At 45.2% G+C, this 20,733-nt stretch overlaps 1 protein-coding gene across 1 annotated transcript in view; it reads right to left on the reverse strand.

Moving 5' to 3' along the window:
* Positions 1 to 20,733, reverse strand: part of SLCO2A1 (solute carrier organic anion transporter family member 2A1) — an 82,829-nt gene that overhangs the window by 18,929 nt on the left and 43,167 nt on the right. The window contains exons 4-5 of the mRNA XM_086674324.1: positions 1,841 to 2,068; positions 881 to 979 (exon numbers count right to left, since the gene is read on the reverse strand). Coding sequence (XP_086530450.1) covers positions 881 to 979; positions 1,841 to 2,068 — 327 coding nt within the window. The remainder of the gene's footprint in view (positions 1 to 880; positions 980 to 1,840; positions 2,069 to 20,733) is intronic.

The following is a 20,733-nucleotide window of genomic DNA, read 5'->3' on the forward strand; positions in this document are numbered from 1 at the left end:
CATACCATTTTGTGAAGAACAAGAGCTCACACCTGTGAACCTCTTAATATATATCAGGCATGTGCTAATCCTTACAACGACTCTATTTTACTATCACTAGCCCCATCTTACAGATGAGAAAACTGAGGCACAGAAAGATAAAGACACTTGCTAAAGAGCACTCAGCCAGTGAGAGGTGGAATCAGCATTAGACACAGGTTGTCTACTACCAATGCCCACAGAGTTAAACACGATGTTATACCCTTCTGGATGTGACTCATAATCCATGTGTATATTTTGTGTACTGCTTGGTTTTTTTCCCCTCAAAACAGCTCTTATCAGATCTTTTTTTTTAAACAATCAAAACCATCTTAGAATCAAAGAACCATAAAACTATTTTTTTTTTTTTGAGAGAGAGAGACTGAGCACGAGTGGGGGGAAGGGCAGAAAGAAAGAAGGAGACACAGAATCCAAAGCAGGCTCCAGGCTCTGAGCTGTGAGCACACAACCAGACGTGGGGCTCAAACCCACAAACCATGAAATCATGACCTGAGCTGAACTGACTGAGCCACCCAGGTGCCGCCCCCATAAAACTATTTTTAATACCACCACCAAGACGGGCAGCCGTGTTAGCAACACCTGAGGCCCTGCTCCAGGTCTCAAGGTGTCCTGTTACAAACTTCTTGAGGACAGAAAGTGTGTTTTCCAGCCCAGCCTGGGAAGAGGAGGTGTGCTGTCTGCTTCTGGCTGGCTGTCTGAGGCTCTGCAGGAGTGAATGAGTGAGGGAAAGAGGAGTCCTGAGCATCTGGAGTGGAAGTTTCATTTTTTCCTCGACTGTCTGGGGCTTGGGAGGCTGCTTCGTGGAACCGGTGATGGAATGGGCATCCTCGCCCACACTCACCTGTGTCCACTCTGCCGTAGTCCACGAAGATCTGCAGCATGACGGAGCCCAGCAGGTACCCGAAAGCCGGCCCGAATACAGAGATGGCAAATAAGATGGCTAGAAACGGGAGCAGAGAAAGGAGGCTGAGGAGATTGAAAGGGTACCAGGCTGTTTCCCTAGCTGAGGGATTCCTGAGATGTCAGGAATCTGTCCCCTGGCCCTGACAAGTCCACACTGAAGGCATTTCCCATAGACAAGACCAGAATCCCTCAAGGTCCTGAGATGTGCACAACCAGAACTGTTTCTCCTCCAGCCAGCTGCCAGAGAGATCCACTTGCAGAGAGGAAAAGCCTCCTCAGCGTTTAAAGTTTCCTGCTGGGGGTGCTGGTGGGTGAAGCTTCCTGCAAATGCAGGAGCTGTGGGGCCACCAAGTGGGTGGGTGTGCCCTGTCTGGTTTGGGATGTGGGCCCTGAGAATGCTCAGTGTGCCGTGCTCTAAGGGAAGGATGGGGCTGTCAGATGGTCATCTGTTATCTGCTTTGCTTTTGCCTCTTTGAAGCCAAACTGCCCCTAAGTGGACGGTTTGGGAAGACATGTGTACCCCGGCCCGTGCCTGGAGGACAGGACAATAACATTAAGGGGCTGATAAAGGAGCTGCCGTGTGCCCAGCATGCAGCTCAGTGGTTATATACATTACTTATGTAATCCCACAGCTGCCCAGTGCACAGATACTATTAGCCCTGTTCTGTAGGTGAGGAACCTGGGGTCCTGGGGCCCAGCTACCTGCCCAGGATCACACATCTGGTAGATTAACAGAGCTGGCCTTCAAACCAGATCTATTTGCTCCCCAAAGCTCTGCCCTCATTTGCTGTGTTGTGGCACAAAGAGGGTTAGGCCTCAATTCAGCCCCTCAGGGCCTGAGGAGTGCCACATCAGGACCGGGCCCCTCCCCACAGCCTTCCTCAAGCTTGTGACTCACAGATGTACAGGGGTGAGTTGTTGGGCTCAGAGAAGTCATCCACGTAGGAGATCCCGAATGGCTGAATGGGAACCGTCCCAACGCCTGCCAGCAGCTGGGCGACCACCATGAGACCCCACATGCTGCTGGTCTCCTTCCGGGAGTCCCGGGCGGTGCTGTGGCACTTACTGGGGGGCAGGTCCTGCCAGTGCTTCTGACAGAGCTCAGCTTGGAAGCGGCTGCTGTTCCCTGCAATGAGAGAGCATGCCGGTTACCACCACCCCAGTCTCCGGGTTCCACCAGCCGGCCTCCGAAGCTGGCCTTTCTCCCAGGCCTTTTGAGAGCGAGTGGAGGTGACAGAAAGGTGAGTGTGGGCTTCCTGTCCTGCAAGCAGCCCTTCCTAGGTGGAAGAGGACACTATCCACTCATGGGGAACCATTCTTTGTCCTCTATGGGTAACAGGCAGGGAGCTGTGCATGGAGACCAATGCCATAATTCCTGGAGGAATCCCCCAGTTGCAAAAGGGGAATCCAGGATCAAACCCCAGGCTTACCAGCCTGAAGTGCTTTGTGCTCAGCCTCAGGCCTGGGGTCCCCAGGGTGTGGCTCTCTTTAGCAGGACAAAGGTTATTCTGTCTCACAGAAGACAGTGTCACCCCCACCTTGGATGTGTCCCTCCTGTGTCATGACTCCTTGAGCCTGATTCCTGGATAAGCCTGGCACTGTGTCATACTGGAGAACCTTTTGCCAAAGGCATTTAATGTCCTTACCAAACATGGGCAGCAATCAAGAATCATACGACTTGGGAAGCTGGAAAGGACTTTGAGACCTTCTAGTTCAATCTCTCCTCTTACAAATGGGGAGCCAAGGCTGCACACCCAGCAGCCAGGCTGCACCTTAGACCCTTCTGTGAGGCCCCCAGAAACTTCCAGTGGGAACCATGCTGCCTATGGCTGTGGGGACCTGGTCAGGCTGGACTGCCATCTCATGCCCACACCAACCAGTAAGCACTGTCAGCTCTCCAAGGCCTTGAGAGCTCTTGAGGACTCCCTTCCCATAAGATCCCTTCTTTACTTACCTTGTCCAGGCCAATGGAAACCACTGAAGTCACCAATCTTGCTCTACTAACACGATTTCCTCGAATTCCCATTTGGGATGCTCCCAGAGAGGGTATAGCCCTGATCTAAGTGGGCCTCAAAGCCCTACAGAGAGGAAATATGAAGGCTGTGGACCAGATCTGCCCCTCATGCTTTGCCCAGGGCTGCTCTGGATGGTGGGGCTAGGGAGGTTCTGCCCTCCTCATTGCCCTCTCTCTTCCCCCAGGCACAACATGCTCTGTACAGCCTGGCCCCACCCTCACCTGTCCTCTACGCTGGTATAGGACACACTTTGTATAGGACACACTTGAAAACTGCTGGCCTGCAGGGTTCCCCCATCAAACAGGGAGTCCTGTCCCAGGAACAGCAAGGGACAGCAAGATGTCTTCTTGTCAGGGCCATCCAGACAGGGAGAAAGCTTGGATGCTAAGTCATGAAAAGACTCCTGGGCCAAATTTCATTCATCCTCAGTTGTTCAGTTATTTGGCCAATAGTGACTATGGGCAGACATACCACTCAGGTGAAGACAAGAAGGTGACTGAGACAGGCATAGGTTCTGCCCTTACAAATTCTCCAGCCTTTTGTGGTATACAGATCATTGAAGGAGCACCCACAATAGTGCCTGATCCAATCAAAACCCAATGAGATATCTTTGCACACCCATCAGAATGGTAATTGTGTGTGTGTGTGTGTGTGTGTGTGTGTGTGTGTGTGTATACCAAAACAGAAAACATCAAGTATTGGGTAAAGATGTGGAAAAGTTAAGGCCCTTGTACGTTGCTGGAAGGAATATAAAATGGTGCAGCCATATGGAAAACAGTATGGCAGTTCCTCAAAAAATTTAAAAATATAACTACCAGGGGCCTCTGGGTGGTTCGGTTGGTTAAGCATCCGATTCTTGATTTTGGCTCAGGTCATGATCTTGCTGTCTGTGGAATCGAGCCCTGTGTCAGGCTCTGCACTGGTAGTGCAGAGCCTGCTTGGGATACTCTCTCTTCCTCTCTCTTTGCCCCTCCCCTGATCACACTCTCTTTCAAAATAGATAAATAAACTTTAAAAAAATACAACCACCATATGATTTAGCATTTACATTTTTGGGTATATACTCAAAAGAATTTAGAGCAGGAATTGAACAGTATACCAGCCTTCATAACAGAGTTATTCACAATAGCCAAAATGTAGAAATAATCAATGTGTCCATCAATGGATGAATGGATAAATAAAATGTGATATAGACGCACAACGGAATATCACTGAGCCTTAAAAAGGAAAGGAATTCTGACACGTGCTGCATACACAATGGAAGACCCCTGAAGACATTATGTGAACTAAAATAAGCCAGGCACAGAAGTACAAACATCGCATAACTCCACTTATATGACGCAACTAGAATAGACAGATTCATAGAGGCAGAAAGTAGAATGTTGGTTACCAGGGGCCAGGGGCAAGGGGGAATCGGGAGTTGGTGTTTAATGAGGACAGCTTCAGTTGGGAAAGATGAAAAGTTCTGGAGATGGATGGTGTTGACAGTGGTACAATAGTGTAAATGTACTTAATGCTGTTGAACTGTACATTTAAAAATGGTTAGAATGGTAAATGTTATGAGATATATATATCCACAATAAATAATATAGCTTGGTCCACATGAGTTGGGAGAGAACAGAAGGCACGTAGGAGGAGCACCATACCCAGTGTTGGTTGGGAGAGGGTTTGGGAAAAGATTCCTGGGGAAGATGGCCCTGAACTAAGAGGAAGCAAAGGGAGTAGACAGAGATTGGTAGTGAGGAAGACTGAGAAGCAGCCTGTGGCGGGGCTCAGAGATATGGGTAACACGCTCCATGGCACAAAATGAAGTTCAGGGTGGTCAGCGTGCAAGTATACTCAGGGTGAGGCATGGCTGCTTCTGGAGGGCTTGTGTGTGCTGGGAAGGGGCATGGATTGTATCCTAAGGAAAGTTCCAGAAGATCATGAGTGGGGGTAATGCAACGAACACACTGAAGGGATTAAGACCAGTTTGCAAGGCCCCTGTGTAGGGAGTGGAATTGACCTGGTAAAGAGATATTTCAGTGGCAAAATAGGTAAGGCTGTGCATTCCAGGAGGGGCAGGGGGTGCTGGCTGCTCCGTGGTTATGTAGATGGTGACGCACAGCCCAGAGGCATATGTGAGACACAGGCCAGGCTGGCTGCAGGAGTGCAGGTGTGTGACAAATGAAGGACTGGAGAAGAAGTATTTTTTTCAAGAGTTGTAGTTCTTGGAGTGCCTGGGTGGCTCAGTCGGTTGAGCATCCAACTTTGGGTCATGATCTCACAGTTCGTGAGTCTGAACCCCATGTCGGGCTCTGTGCTGACAGCTCAGAGCCTGGAAACTGCTTCATATTCTGTGTCTCCTTCTCTCCCTGCCCCTCCCCTGCTTGCTCTCTTTCAAAAATAATGAACACTAAAAAATTTTTTAAAAAGTTATACTTCTTTATTTCTCTGATTCTTGTTATTTTACTACATTCACATTTAATAGAACACTGTTGCTGGCTTTGCTGGCAGAATTATTTTTTTGTGGGACATTTCATGGTCATCGGAGATCGTAAAAACGACTGGCTTACTAAGTCTTCACACGGCACCTTGCATGCTACACCAGTGTCACAAAAATACTCACGAAATTTCACCTAATGAAATGTCCAGGAGGCGAAAACGATCTGGGGCTCATTTGTTATTATTAACCACTAAAGTGTCAGATTATATGTCAGGAACTGCCTTTATTAAAAATGTGTATTTAAAAAATATAACCAGTTGGCCCCAACTCCAAGTCTACAGAGTTCCTCTTTGGCTCTTCTGCATTCCAAATCTATTGAATATCTCCTAACAAACTCTCTTTTCCTTCTGCCAGTCCTGAATGGGGCCAAATCCACCCTGGCGCAGGCTGTGACTCATGCGAAATTCACCTGCAGAGGGCAAGGATTCCTTCACCAGGGAGCAGTGCCCTGAGGGAAGCAGCAGCTGGCTGTCCTGGAGGGAGCAAGACCTGGAGCCAGGAGGAACAGGGCACTGCAGTGGGTAGGACCCACTGCTCCCTGGCTTGATGTAGGCACAGGTGTTTATGTCAGAGACAGACATAGTGTGAGCTTCCCAAGAACTCATGCCTGGGACTTTCTGCAGTGGGTAGTCATGGCCAGCTTGCTCTGGTGAGAGCAGAGTCTTCTAGACTTTAGACCATTAGGCTTTTCTCTTAAAAACCTAGAGGACAGGGGTTGGTGAATCCAAGGGCTGGAAGAAGGGGGAGGAAAAGACCTTGTATCAGAAGACTTTGGCACAACTGGGAGTGGTGGGGGAGCTCAGCTTTCTTCACCTCACTCCATCCCTCTCCTCCCTAGAGTGGATTTCTCAGCTTCCTTCAGGAGCTCAGGCCCATGTGAAAGAGAGAGAGCAACCTCTCCCCATTTCGCAAGCATTCCAGCAAAGGCCCTATACCCAGTTACTCTCCATTGACTTATGGAAGCACATCACCCTCCTCTTCCAGTGTTGCTAGCTCCAATCTTCCCACCGTGTCAAATCCGGTGGTAAGGTCAGAAAAATGCCTGCCTCTTCCAGTCACCGCAGACTCCAGAGGCTGCCTGCCCACCCAAGGTCACTTTCCTCCATCTTGGAGGGCCCTGGGAAAGGGAGGGAGGGGAGTCTTCATTAGAGGGATGTCAGTCTGTTTCTCATCTTCCCTGAGGCAGACTTCTGGAAGGCTCAAGTTCATCAGAGCACATTCTTTTCCCACAAGACACCAGAAGTCTGGCTGTGCCAGTTTTCACAGGGCTGTGAAATGCTAACTAGAAACAGGCTGGGACCTCTCCCCTCCTCCAGCTACCCCAGCACAACCCCAGCTGCACGTGAGTCAACCTCTGACTCATTCCACAATATAAATGCAGAGTTTCAGTTCTAATTTCTAGACCTCTCAGTGGGTTTGGAAAGATAGGGGACTGTGGGAAGAAGGTCCACTTCCCCAGAATGGAACCCATAAAGACAGGGCAAATCTGGGCAGACCTAGGTCTAGCCACTCCATTGTTCAAGGACACATGTTCCAGGTGTGGCCAGCCTGAGGTCAGGCTCCCAAGCACATAAAGATCTGAAACTGGGTCCAAGAGAGAAGCCTAGAAGGGTCAAGCAACACAGGAAGGCCATGGCAAATGGGGCTTTCCTTTGATCATTTCATCATTCTGGTAGAGGAAAGAGAGAGTTCTTCTGGGAAACAGGAAACAGAACAGCAGCAGTGAGTCCTCCTTCAAGTCATTTCCTTGAAAGCCACACATTACCTCCCTGCTCAGAAGATGGCGTGGCTTTGGGTGAGTAGAGTCAAGTGAGGAGGAGGTTAACAAGACCCAAGTCTCAGATGCAATCCATAAGAGAATAATAGGGAAAGGTAGGAAGGTGCTTCCAGAGAGTTTTCTGGAAACATGGCCAAGGTGCAAGCCCTCAGACTATCAGCAAACTCCTGGAACTTCATTCAGAATGCTCTACTCTGAAGGACCTATTTCCCCATCCTCCTAAATTCAGCTACTCAAGTTCTTCCCGAAACTCTGGCAACACCCACCATCAGGCCTGGAACAGACTGTCCCAAACCTGGTCCATGATTCGAGATCTCAAAGCGGTTTGCAAAGTGGGTTGTTCACACGTCAGAAGTGATTAGATTCTCAGTGGAGTTCTCAAAGCCTTATTAATCTGTAAATACCCCTGTAGTAATATGTGGTCTATTCCCATTAGACTGACTTTCATTTTGGGAAACTAGGAGAACATATTCTTCTGCACCAGCAGAAAACAAAAGAGTTAGGGTTGACAGCCTGAGTCACATCATGGGGCAATGGAAGGAATTCACATTTTGGAGCCAGATAAACTAAGTTCAAATCTTGGTTCCACTGCTCACTGGCTGGGGGACCTCTCAGAACCTCAACATCTTCATCTTCAAAATAGACATAATAATAATACCTACCTTGTAATGTTATATTAGGATTAAAAATAATGAGTATATATCATAACCTGGGACATAGGGGTCACATAAAATCAATTTTCATCCAAAGGGGTCAGAAGCTTTAAGAAATTTAAAGGGAAAAAGGGAGATGGCAGAACTCTGGGGACAGGCAATAATGCCCAAGTTTCTAAGAACTTGGGGACTGGGTCTAGAAACCAGAGACAAGTAAGATCAGTGCTGATCACTGGCAGTGGATAGACTGTAATAAAGGAGCTGCTTGGAAGGTTTCCTCTCTGTGAAGGAAAAGAGAGCTTGAGGGAGGAAAAGGAGAATATTCTTGTGTTCTGCTCTCAGACTGTTTCCAAAACTAGTTCTGAGGCTGAGGCTGGGCACCCCTTCCCACACAGCCACCCTGGCACTAGAGGGGCCCTGGGGAAAATGCCTACTTGTACTGAGGAGGCCATGTGACCAATGAGCTGCATTGAAAGGGCAGGTCCACTGCACATTATACTGCAGGCAAGGGGCTTACCCCACCCATACCTTTGCCCCTGCACCCTGAGGAATTGCCACCAGGCCAAGAAGGAGGCATCACCCGGCTTGGCTTGTCATCAAAACTGTTTCTTAGTGGATAGGAGGGAAGGAAAATATACCTCAATGAGCAGGATGGTGGCTCGAAGTCATTTAATTTTAATTCTGGAAGAGATGTGCACTTACTATGCACCCTCCAACTGGGAATGAAGCAGAACTTATTATTCACAGATTTATTCAGTAGGCTGATGAGGAGCTCTTTGGAAAAAAAAAGTGATTAGCTGAGCCAACATGAGTTCATCAAGAGTCAGCCATGCCAAACCAACCTCATTTCCTTTGTTAGTGGGGCTCCCAGACCAGCAGGAAGTTGTAACATGGTGTTACTTGACTGGAGGAAGCCTTTTGACAAAGCCTGTCATAATATCCTGGTAGACAAAATGCGGACACGTGGCTGGAGAGTCCTCTGGGGAGAACTGGCCCGAAGCATGCCCAGGGCAGGCATCAATGGGCCAGTGTGACCCAGAAGATGGTGGCCCTAACTGCCCACAACTCAACACTGTTGTCATGGCCTGGGGTGAAAGCAGGAACAGCTGACAAATTGTGAATGACACAAAGCTGGGAAGAACGGTTAACAAGATAGTCCAAAGCCTGAAAGCTCAAAATTAGGTCTGAGGGTATAAAGTGGGGCTGCAACCAAAGAGAACAAATCTAATAGAGTCAGTTTGGGCTGTTATATCAAAGTGTCATAGACTGGGTGGCTTGTAAATAACAGACATTTATTACAGTTCTGGAAGCTGGCAGTCTGCGATCAGGGAGCCAGCACAGATATGTTCTAACAAGAGCTTCTTCTGGGTGGCAGACTGCTGACTTCTATGTCCTCACAAGGCAGAAAGAGAGTGAGGGAGTTCTCTGATGTCTTATAAGCACTCTGATCCCATTCATGAGGGCACGACCCTTGTGACCTAATCACCTCCCAAAGGCGCCACCTCCTAACACCATCATGTTGGTCCTGACTTCTCTTTGCTCTTCTCCCCTGTTAGATCTGAGCCTCACATCCTTTCTGATGGTGGCCAATCTGAGCTCTGAACCCTGAAAATTCCTCTTGTCCCTGAGAGAAAGAAACTGCTCTTGCTGGTTTCCTGCCTCCTAGTGGGTAGCACACTGCCCAAATGTGCCTCGTGATTCCCATTTCAAGCCTTTGGGCCACAGGAGGTGTCTGGGTACCGCCAGAAGTTCTGCTCTACCAGGTGTGGCAAGAAGAGCAGAAAGTTCCTCCCTGTGTCCCCTAGGGATCCTCAGGGAGCCCCAGGCCTCCTGCAGGAGAGATCAATGGTTTCTTCAAACCATATACTCCAGTGGGACAGGGGCCTGCACTCTTTCTGTGGGGCTACCTCTCACTCCCTAACAGTTTTCCTGGGGTGCCCAAAGCCAGTAGAATTGTAACCAGCCTTTCTTTTCTACTCCATGTGCTGACTCTCCCAAGGAGACCCTCCAAGCCCCCCATCACACCTAAGGGATCCTGCAGAAGTGATTCTCCCCTGGAGCAGGATGCAGGATACAACTTGCAGGATACAGCTCACCCGGCCCCAAGCACGGCTGCCACCCCAGCCTCATTCCTGAATGGGGGAAATGACTAAACAAGCCCTGAGGGCTTGACGGGGAGGGGGAGCCAAGCTCAGGTCCCTACTCAGACCTCAGCCAGAGACCCAGGAGAACAGGGGGTCTCATTTCCAGGCTGGCCAAGGTTGGGGACGGGAATTGTGGCTTGCCCACAAAACAGATGGGAAGAAAGCCTGACAGAGTCGACTACTCTCATATCAACTGCTTGGGCCTTTAGAGAGACCATGGTGCTATTGCCATGGAGATGACCCGTTGGCTCCTTCCCCTAATGTCGAACACTGCAGACTAGCATTCTCTATCACTTCTCCACAGTGGTTTCTATTCTTTCCTACACTCCGCAGTAAAGAATGTTCCACATCAAATCTCATTAGTTTTTGTCGGGCTCATCCGTTTGGGGCTGTTTTTTCCTCAGTTGATTTAATAACCCCCATGTGTTTTGTGATTTCTCCCCTCTTGTTGTTTTCTCTTTCTTTTCAGGTTAAATAGATCCAACTGCGCCAACTGCCCACCCACTCATGCCCCCCAACACACACACACACACACACACACACACACACACACTTACACCTCCCCCCATATGCCCCCCACCTCCACACCCCCTCCAACCCCTGCCACACACACTTTTCCCTCTCACGTATATCCCCATCTCCATCCCCGGCATATCCACACTGTTCCCCTACACCCTCTAAACACCTCCCCCACCTTTCTTCCCTTGCATATGGCTCCACCCCCACCTTTCCCATCTTCAAATACATCCACCTCCCCTCCACACCAGTACACCTCAACTCCCTACACATAAAACACCTCCCTCCCCTCCACACCTATACACAATTACCCCACAAACACACTCATACTTCCCGTCTACCCCGCACAGCTTCTGAGCATACCCATCTCACACTACAGCTGGGTGTTCCCCCACTGAACACCCCTAAGCTGGTCTGCCATGAGCAGCTCTCCCAGCGGAAGGGCGCTGCATGGCTCCCACCATTCAGTGGAGTGCATTCTGCTCTGGGGGTTGGGGAGCTCATTCGAAGCCTTGCTTATCATCCACTGAACAAGGGGCACAGTCACTCAGGGCCCAGAGGCTTCCCCTCCTTACACCTCCTTCCCACCCTCCTTCTCAGGGATGAATGAGCCTGGGTGAGGGGCTGGCACATTTATGAATAAAGGACTAGAAAATGACTCTTCCCTTTCTTTTCTTGACTGCTCCAAAAATACAATCCAACCCCCACCTCTTATCTTACAGGAAACTCCTTGCCTGTGTGCATCCATTGTCTGTGTAGGGGCCCACTTCCCTCTGGACTTGGCCCAGGAGCCTTCAGAGGTTACACCTCGTCCTGCCAGACTCTGGTTTCCGAAGACTCCTCTCTTATCTCCTGAGAGAATTGGTGTCACATTGGCCTGTTTCCCATCTACCGAAACCTTGCTGCGCCTTCCAGAAGTGGTCTTGGAGGTTTGGCTGGGTAGCTAGTCTTTTCTCTAAAGGCGCCAGGGCACATTTCCGGACCCCTCTGACATTTAGAAAATCTAAACATTCATAAATGTCTGCCTGGCCTTTTTAAAATTAGCAATTAGTTGTTAAAGGTCTCCATGATTTCCACAATGTTCAGCCCCTCTTTTTTTTTTTTTTTCTTTTTTCCTAAAATACATAGTTACTCTTCATTTCCCATGTTCATTTCTGGAGTAGCTTTGCTCCAAGGAGACGAAATCAGCAATCAGGACATAATAGGTCTGGGGGTCATTACTCATGAGTAACAAATTTCAAATGTCACAACAAGGGCAGGCCAAGAAAAATGTGCTGGACAGCTAACACAGGCCAGGCACTTCACCTATACTATCTTGTGTTGATTTTGCCCCCAGGACACCCCGAAAGTGAAGGTATTATGGGTTCTATTTTACAGACAAGGAAACCGAGGTTCAGAAAGTTAAAGTAGGAGCTTGGCAAGTAGATGGCTTAGCCATTTAAATGTTGAAGTCCGTGTTCTCTCCATAATACCAGGCTGCTCTAACTGAGGGTCTGGGAAGAGAGCAGAAAAGCAGCCTAAGCTTCAACTAAGAGGAATCCTACTGACTCACATATGGAGGATGCAGCAGGGACTAGGTTGAGGGACAAGCCCTGCTCTGAGCCACAGCAGAAGACCTACAGTGAGGACCGGGGGGAAGCTGCCTTCGAAGCCCCCAGGACAACAGGCCCATCAGTCATGAGCTGTGAGACTCTGCTCACCACAGGAAGCAGGCCCCCCCCCTCATTTGTGACCCTAGTTTAACCAGCATAATACATATCTTGTCCCCACCAAATTCTGAGCATGCATCTTCCCAGCCCTTGAAGCCCTGTGAGCGAGGAGGGTCCATTTCATGTAGGGAGGAACTGAGCCTCAGAGCTGTGGAGGAGGTTGCCTGGGCCGCACTGTGAGGGAGTGTCAAATCCCGAGGACTGCCTGACTCCGGAACACCACTCAGGGTGGTGCATTTAATAAAATTCATTTGTTCCTGATCGCCTTGCATAATTCAAAACTAAAGTTCCCGTAGGAATGCATTTGAAATAGGAGTCGCATTTCAAACTTTTCCCATGAAGTAAGACTTTCTGAATATTTTCATTTGCACATTTTAGCACAGCGCCTGCCCATGCTGCACTGGAGCCCAGCACACAGCCCCTGATAGATCCGATGGATGTGGCTCCTGAGCCAAAGTCCTCCTCATCCCACCTCCTGGCACTGGGAAGATGCCCTGAAGGTGGCTCTGCCCTAGCACTTCCAGCTGCTGCTCTGAACCCAGCCAGAGTAAGGGAGACTGCTGGCCTCACCCTCGCAGATAGAATTTACAAACACAAAATGAGCAACAACAAAGAAAAAGTTTCCTCTACTGGCCTGCGATTCCTCCCCACAGGCTGAGAGGCAAGCTGTGGTCCCTGTCCCCATGCCCTTCAGTCCCCTTTCACTGGAGTTTGGCTAAGAGCACTGAGGTCAAGGAGGGAATGGCAGAGTGAACTCTGAGCAGGGAAGATCTTGGTGGGCTGAACCCCAGCCAACGGACCATCCTTAACAAGGAGCAGAGTGACTGCTTTCAGAGACCCGCCTGTCTCTAACCACCCTCTGTGGTGGCTTCTCTGTGCGAAGGAAATGCCACTGGTATGTGGCCCAGGCTGCAGGCAGCCAACCCACCAACCCATGGTGTGTGGTGCCTGGCAGGAAGCCCTCCCATCAGTCTGGCCCCCGCGCCCCAGGCTCCCTTGCTGATTTCATCAACCCAGTCCTCATGCTGGTGGGGAAAGGCAGGGACACTGGGTCTGGAGTGGGCTTGGCACACAGCTCCTTGGGAGGGTGGCCAGGAATGCCTGACTCTCCTTCAGAGCTGGCCTCAAACCCCTTGTCTAGACTGAGGAGGAGAAAGAGCATGGTAGAACCCCTAGATTTGGTTCTGTCTTCCTCCTGGACCTACTTGAAGGATTCACTCCCTACACAGTCCAAATAGACACAAGGCCACAATGTGTTCATGATAAAAGATTAGTTCACTGGTGATTTATGTAGAAATCTAAAATATTCCCATGATCAGAACCCAACAGACATCTCATCACTAGATGCTATTATTCCTGTTCCATTCTTTTTCCAATCCAGCCACCTGTCTCTCTCTACCATAGGTCTCACAACCTATAAAGGAATCCCTTCTATCATTCTAAGTGATTCACCTCTCGAATCTGACCTCCACATATAACAACAACAAAAAAAGCCTGGTATTTAAGCAAACAAAAATCAGTTGTCCCTTGGCCTATTTTCTGATGGCTCATTTATCCTCAGACATCCTCAATTCCAATACAGCGGGCCAAGGATGAGCATTTGTGGATTGGCCTCTCACTGCTGTTCATCACAAAACCACTGTCCCTTCTTACATCCCTGAAAAGAAGTGCAAGTTTATCCCAAGCCAATAAATTATCATAAAATTAGCACCAAAGCAGGGTTGTTCCTGGTGTGCCAAGTGAATACAAATGCAAAACCACTTTGTAAGGCTATTTCCCAACCAAGAACACACAAATTTCTGCAGAAGAAAAAAATCCCAGTGCAAATGACCCCACAGCCAAACATGACAGAACACACAGGAAATAAGCCACTGTAAACAAGAACAAGCAAACACAAAAATGGGAGGATTAGCATTCCCAAAACTTCAGCTAATGGACTGAAAAAGACTATAAAATTAAAACGTTTAAAATAACTCAAGAGACCTAAATAAAAATATAAATCATAAGTAAATATCAAAAACCATGAAGATCGAGCAGATAGATTTGAAAAACTATCATAATAACTTTTAGAAGTTAGCAAAATATATAGAGCTATTAAGATATACAATGTATACTAGGAGTTGGACATCAGATGAAGAGAGCTGGAGGGAGACTAAGTGAACAGGAAGACATATCTGAGGAAATCACAAAGGAAGCAGCTTAGATGAATAAGGTACTTGAAACTATGAAAGATGAGAGACAAGGAGAACGGGAATAAAAATATATATATTTATGGATCTTTATAGGAAAGAACGGAGAAATAGGGCCGTGCAATATGCAATATCAGGAACATTCTTGACTGAAAAATTTTCAGAATCAAAGAAAAACTTTAATCTTCAAAATAAACAGCACATTGAACTTCAAAATAGACATGAAAAATTAACTTATGTTTAGACACTGTATGGTACACATGCAATACCACAAAAAAAAAGAGAAAATATTAAAGACAACTAGAGAGAAAAAATGGAATTCCTACAAAGGGATGACAATTTGACTGATGGAGAAGCCCCAGTGAGAGAAGCCCGAAGACAGAGGCTTTGAAGTACCTTCAAAGCACTGAGAAGAAATAACTGTGAATTTAAAATCCTGCTTGCAGCTAAACTAAACTAACTAAACTACAATGTAAGAACAAGGGTAAAATTGTCATTTTCTGACATAGACTTAGATATTTTCTCATCCATGGGTCCACCTGAAAGTAATGCTAAAGAATATATTTCAGGAAAAAGGAAATTAAATCAACAGGGGGTAGGTGAAATGCAAGAAGCAATTGTGAGCAAAGAAACTGGTAAACGTGTGGGTAAATGTGCATAAGTGCTGACTTTATAAGTAACAACAATTATAATAATAATGAGCACTGGGGGGAGGTTAAAGACAGGCAGAACTAAAGTACTGGTCAACAAAAACATGGAAGATGGAAGAGGAGACCAAGTAGTAAAACATCCCAGCAACCTTACTTTGTTCTGTTGGAAAATAGAGACATTTGTCATCTTTAGAGTTTGTTAAATCATAGGTCAGTGTGAAAATGTGAGGGTAAGGGTGAGGCATACTGTGTTCATGGACTTGCCAACTGAGTAAACATGTCCATTATCCCCAAATTGATCTATGAATTTAATGCAATTTGAATAAAAATTCCAGAAGGATTTTTTTTAGATATACACAAACTGATTATAAAATTTATGTGGGAAGAAATAAGAATTGATAAAATAATTTCAAGAAAAATAAAATTGGAGGAATCACAGTACCCAATTTTAAGTCTCAAAACTATAAAACTGCCTCTTAATTATGATATAATGCTCTTCTTCATCTCTTGTTACAGTCTTTGTTTTAAAGTCTAGTTTGTCTAAGTATGGCTACTTCAGCTTTCTTTGACGTCCATGAGCATGATAGATGGTTCTTCATCCCCTCACTTTCAATCTGCAGGTGGCTTTAGGTCTAAAATGAGTCTCTTGTAGGCAGCATGTTGATAGATCTTGGTTTTTTATATGTTCTGATAACCTTATGTCTTTTGATTGGAGTATTTAGTCCATTTACATTGAGAGTGATTATTAAAAGATATGAATTTAGTGCCATTGTGTTACCTGTAGATTTGGTGTTTCTGGTGATGTTCTCTGATCCTTTGTAATCATTGTTGCTTTGGTTGTCTTCCCTGCCCCCCCCCCGCCCCCTCCACTCAGAGAATCCCCACTAAACTTTCTTGCAGTGCTGGTTTAGTGGTCACAAACTCCTTTAGTTTCTGTTTGTCTGGGAAACTCTTTGTCTCTTCTTTTATTCTGTATGAACAGCCTTGTTGCATAAAGAATTCTTGGCTGCATATTTTTCCCATTCAGCACATTAAATATTTCCTGCCCCTCCTTTCTGGCCTTCCAAATTTCAGTGGACAGATCTGCTAATCTTATGTGTCTCCCCTTGTAGGTTAAGGACATTTTGGCCCCCGCTGTTTTCAAAATTCTCTCTTTATCTTTGTATTTTGCAGGTTTCACTATGATATGTCATGGTGTTAACCTGTTTTTGTTGATTTTGAGGAGAGTTCTCTGTGCCTCTTAGACTTGAATGCCTGTTTCCTTTCCCAGATTAGGGAAGTTCTCAGCTATAACTTGTTCAAATAAACCTTCTGCCCCCTTTCCCCACTCTTCTTCTTCTGGGACTCCTATGATACGGATAGTGTTTTGTTTCATAGAATCACTAAGTTCTCTAAGTCTCTCCTCATGATCTAATAATTTTCTTGTCCTCTTTTTTTCAGCTTCATGATTTTGCATAATTTTATCTTCTATATCATCTATTCTCTCCTCTGCTTCTTCAATCCTCATTGTCATTGTATTCAGTCTGTATTGCATCTCAGTTATAGCATTCTATATTTCAGCCTGACTAGTTTTTAGGTCTTTGATCTCTGCAGCAAGGGTTTCTCTGGTGTCTTCTATGTTTTGGGAAGAATTCCCCATCTTGTTATTTTGGCTAAGTTTCTGTTGTTTGTGTGTTTTAAAAGCTTGCTATGTTTCCAGCATGTAAGAGTAATGCTATATCAAAATCCAAAGGAGAACTCAGGCAGCAATCTCTTTGACCTCGGCCACAGCAACTTCTTACTAGACATGTCACCAGAGGCAAGGAAAACAAAAGAAAACATGAACTACTGGGACTTCATCAAGATAAAAATCCTCTGCACAGTGAAGGAAACAATCAACAAAACTCAAAGGTAACTGACAGAATGGAAGAAGATATTTGCAAATGACATATCTGATAAAAGGTTAGTATCCAAAATCTATAAAGAACTTATCAAACTCAACATCCAAAAAAAACCAAAAAAAAAAAAAAAAAAGAAAACAAACAAAACAAAAAACAAAAAACAACCCAGTAAAGAAATGGGCAGAAGACCTGAATAGACACTTTTCCAAAGAAGACATCCAGATGGCTAAGAAACACATGAAAATATGCTCAATATCACTCATCAGCAGGGAAATACAAATCAAAACCGTGATACTACTTCACACCTCTCAGAATGGCTAAAATTAATAGCACAAGAAGCAACAGGTAGGGGTGAGGATGTAGAGAAAGGGGATGCCTCTTACACTACTGGTGGGAATGCAAACTGGTGTAGCCACTCTAGAGAACAGTATGGAGGTTTCTCAATAAACTAAAAATAAGGGCACCTAACTGGCTCAAGTGGTTAAGGGTCTGACTCTTGATTTCAGCTCAGGTCATGATCTCACAGTTCATGAGTTCTAGCCCTATATCAGGCTCTGTGCTGGCAGCGCAGAGCCTGCTTGGGATTCTTTCTCTCCCTCTCCCCCTCTGCTGTTCACATGTATGCTCTCTCTCTCTCTCAAAATAAATAAACATTTTTAAAAATTAAAAAAAAAAAGAAACCAACTAAAAATAGAACTACCCTATGATCCAGCAATTGCACTACTAGGTATTTACTCAAAGATACAAAAATAAAGATTCAAAGGGGTACATGCACCCAATGTTTATAGCAGCATTATCAACAATAGCCAAAGTATGGAGAAAGCTGAAATGTCCATCAAGTGATGAATGAATAGAGAAGATGTGGTGTGTGTGTGTGTGTGTGTGTGTGTGTGTGTGTGTGTGTGTGTATTCCATTTGCAATGAATTGGATGGAACTAGAATGTATTATGCTAAGCAAAATAAGTCAGTCAGGGAAAGATCAACATCATATGATTTCACTCATATGTGGAATTTAAGAGACAAAGCAGATGAACATATGGGAAGGAGAGGAAAAAGAAAGAAAGGGAAACAGACCACAAGAGACTCTTAATGATAGAGAACAAACTGAGGGTTGATGGAAGGAGGTGGGTGGGAGATGGGCTAGATGGGTGATGGGCATTAAGGAGGGCACTTGTGATGAGCACTGGGGGTTGTATGTAGGTGATGAATCACTTAATTCTACTTCTGAAACCAATATTGCACTGTATATTAACTAATTAAAATTTAAATAATAAATGAATAAAATGTTAACCAATACAAAAAAACTATAAAACTACAATAATCACGACAGTGTGACAGTGGGAGAGAACAGACACAAAAACTAATGGAAAAGAATAGAAAGTCTAGAAAAAGACCCACACAAATAGGACCAATTGATTTTTTTTTAATGTAGCCTTCATGCCCAGCCCAGAGCCCAAACGGGGCTTGAACTCACAACCCAAGATCAAGATTTGAGCTGAGATCAAGAGTAGGGTGCTTAACCAACTGAGCCACCCAGGCCCTCCCATTGATTTTGGATAATGGTGCAAAAAATATTTAGTGGAGAAAAGACAGTCTTTTTTGACAAATGATACTAAAACGATTTAATATCCATATGCAAAAAGAAGGAAAGGAATCTTATAAAAAACTAACTCAAGTGGATCATAGATCTAAATATAAAGCTATACAATTTAAGGAAACACGGAACACACACACACACACACACACACACACACACACACACACACACGAGAAAATCTTCCTGATGTGGGATTAGGCAAAGAGTTCTTAAATGTGCACCAAAAGCAAGATCCATTAAAGAGAAAGAATGATAAATTGTATTTCATCAAAATGAAAACCTTTTGCTTTGCAAATGACACTGTTAAAAGAATATAAAGGAAAAGCTGAGGACTGGGAGAAAATATTTGCAAATCTGATGTCCAGTAAAGAATCTGTATTCAGAATGTATAAAGAACTCTCAAATTCAACCATAAGAAAACAAATAATTCAATTACAAAATGGGCAGAAGTCTTGAACAGACACCTCCCCCAAAAGAATACATGCCTGACAAATAAGCACATGAAAAGATGTTCAACATCATAAACTTATATTTACCAAAAAAAACTATATGTAAATATTTACAGCAGCTCTATTTGTATTGGTGCAAACTGGAAACAATTCAAATGTCTTTCAACAGGTAAATGGATAAACTGTGGTAGAGCCATACAATGGAATACTATTAAGCCATAAAAAAGGAATGAACTGCTGATACGTGCAACAATGTAAGTGAATTTCAAATGTCTATGGTGCAGAAACAAATCTAGTTTCAAGATGTTATATGCTATATATTTCCATTTCTGTGATATTCTCAAAAGCCACAAATTATAGTGATGGAACTGGGCTAATGGTTGCAGTGGTTGGGGAGAGCATGACCATAAAGGAATAGCATGATGGGGGTGTTGGAGTGATGGGACTGCTCTGTATTTTGACTGTGGTGGTTACACAATCTATAAATGTATTCACATTTATAGAACTGCGTGTCACCCCTAACACAAAGGCAATTTTACTCGCTAATAATTTTTTTAATGTTTCAACATAAGGATAACTAATAATGTATACCTTCCAAACGAGTAGAAGAAAAAAAAATAAGACTAAAGAAATAGGACATAACAGTAGAAGGAAGAAAAGTATACAAATAAACAACGGGCTTAAGCACACCAACTACAGGAGAGTGGCCACCTCTGGGGAAGAAGTGAGGAGTCAAGAGGGTGTTAATGTCTTCTTTCTTTTTTGAAAAGGGGTATCTGGCAACCCAAGTGTCCATCAACAGGTGAGTGGATACATAAAATGTGTTGCATCCATACAAGGGCATACTATTCAGCCACAAACAAATGAAGTTCTTGATACAAGTTCAACGTGGATAAATTTTGAAAACATGATGCAAATTGAAATAAGCCACGTACAAAAGGACACATATTGTATGATTCCACTGATATGAAATATCTAGATTGGGCCAATTCATAGAGACAGAAAGCAGATTAGAGGTAACCAGGGGCTGCAGGGAGAGAAGAATTCGGAGTTACTGCTTAATCAGTACGGAGTGTATGCTTAGGGTTGACGAAAAAGTTTTGGAAATAGTGGTGATAGTTGCACAATACCGTGAATGTAATGAATGCCACTGAATTGTACACTTCTATCAGTTACGATGGCGTATTTTATGTTTTATATATATACTTTATCACAATTTTAAAATAACATGCCAGAACTGCTGGATTGTACACTTTAATTTTTTTATGTTTATTTTTGAGAGAGAGAGATAGAGTGTGAGCAGGGGAGGGACAGAGAGAGAGGGAGACACAGAATCTGAAGCAGGCTCCAGGCTCTGAGCTGTCAGCACAGAGCCCGACGCGGGGCTCAAACCCACGAACTGTGAGATCATGACCTGAGCCGAGGTCGGATGCTTAACTGACTGAGCCACCCAGGCTCCCCAAAAATAAAATAACTTTTTAAGAAAAGGGAACTCTTACTGGGCAATCGGGTGTTATTTAATTCCTCGTTCATTACTTGTGTAAAATTCTCCTACATCTCTCCTTATACTACAGGGCACATCGCTAAGAACCAGGGACTCCCTGTCTCAGAAAGGCCACTTGTCCAAGAATCAGGAGACCCAGGTCTGTCTCTCCCTAACTCACTGGTACCCTTGGGAAAGTTACTGGACAGCTTTGAGTGCCAACTTCTGATCTTAGACCTCTTCT

This window comes from Puma concolor, chromosome C2, assembly GCF_028749965.1.
Source record: "Puma concolor isolate L17-30 chromosome C2, mPumCon1.1.hap2, whole genome shotgun sequence".
In the NCBI taxonomy this organism is placed as follows: Eukaryota; Metazoa; Chordata; class Mammalia; order Carnivora; family Felidae; genus Puma; species Puma concolor.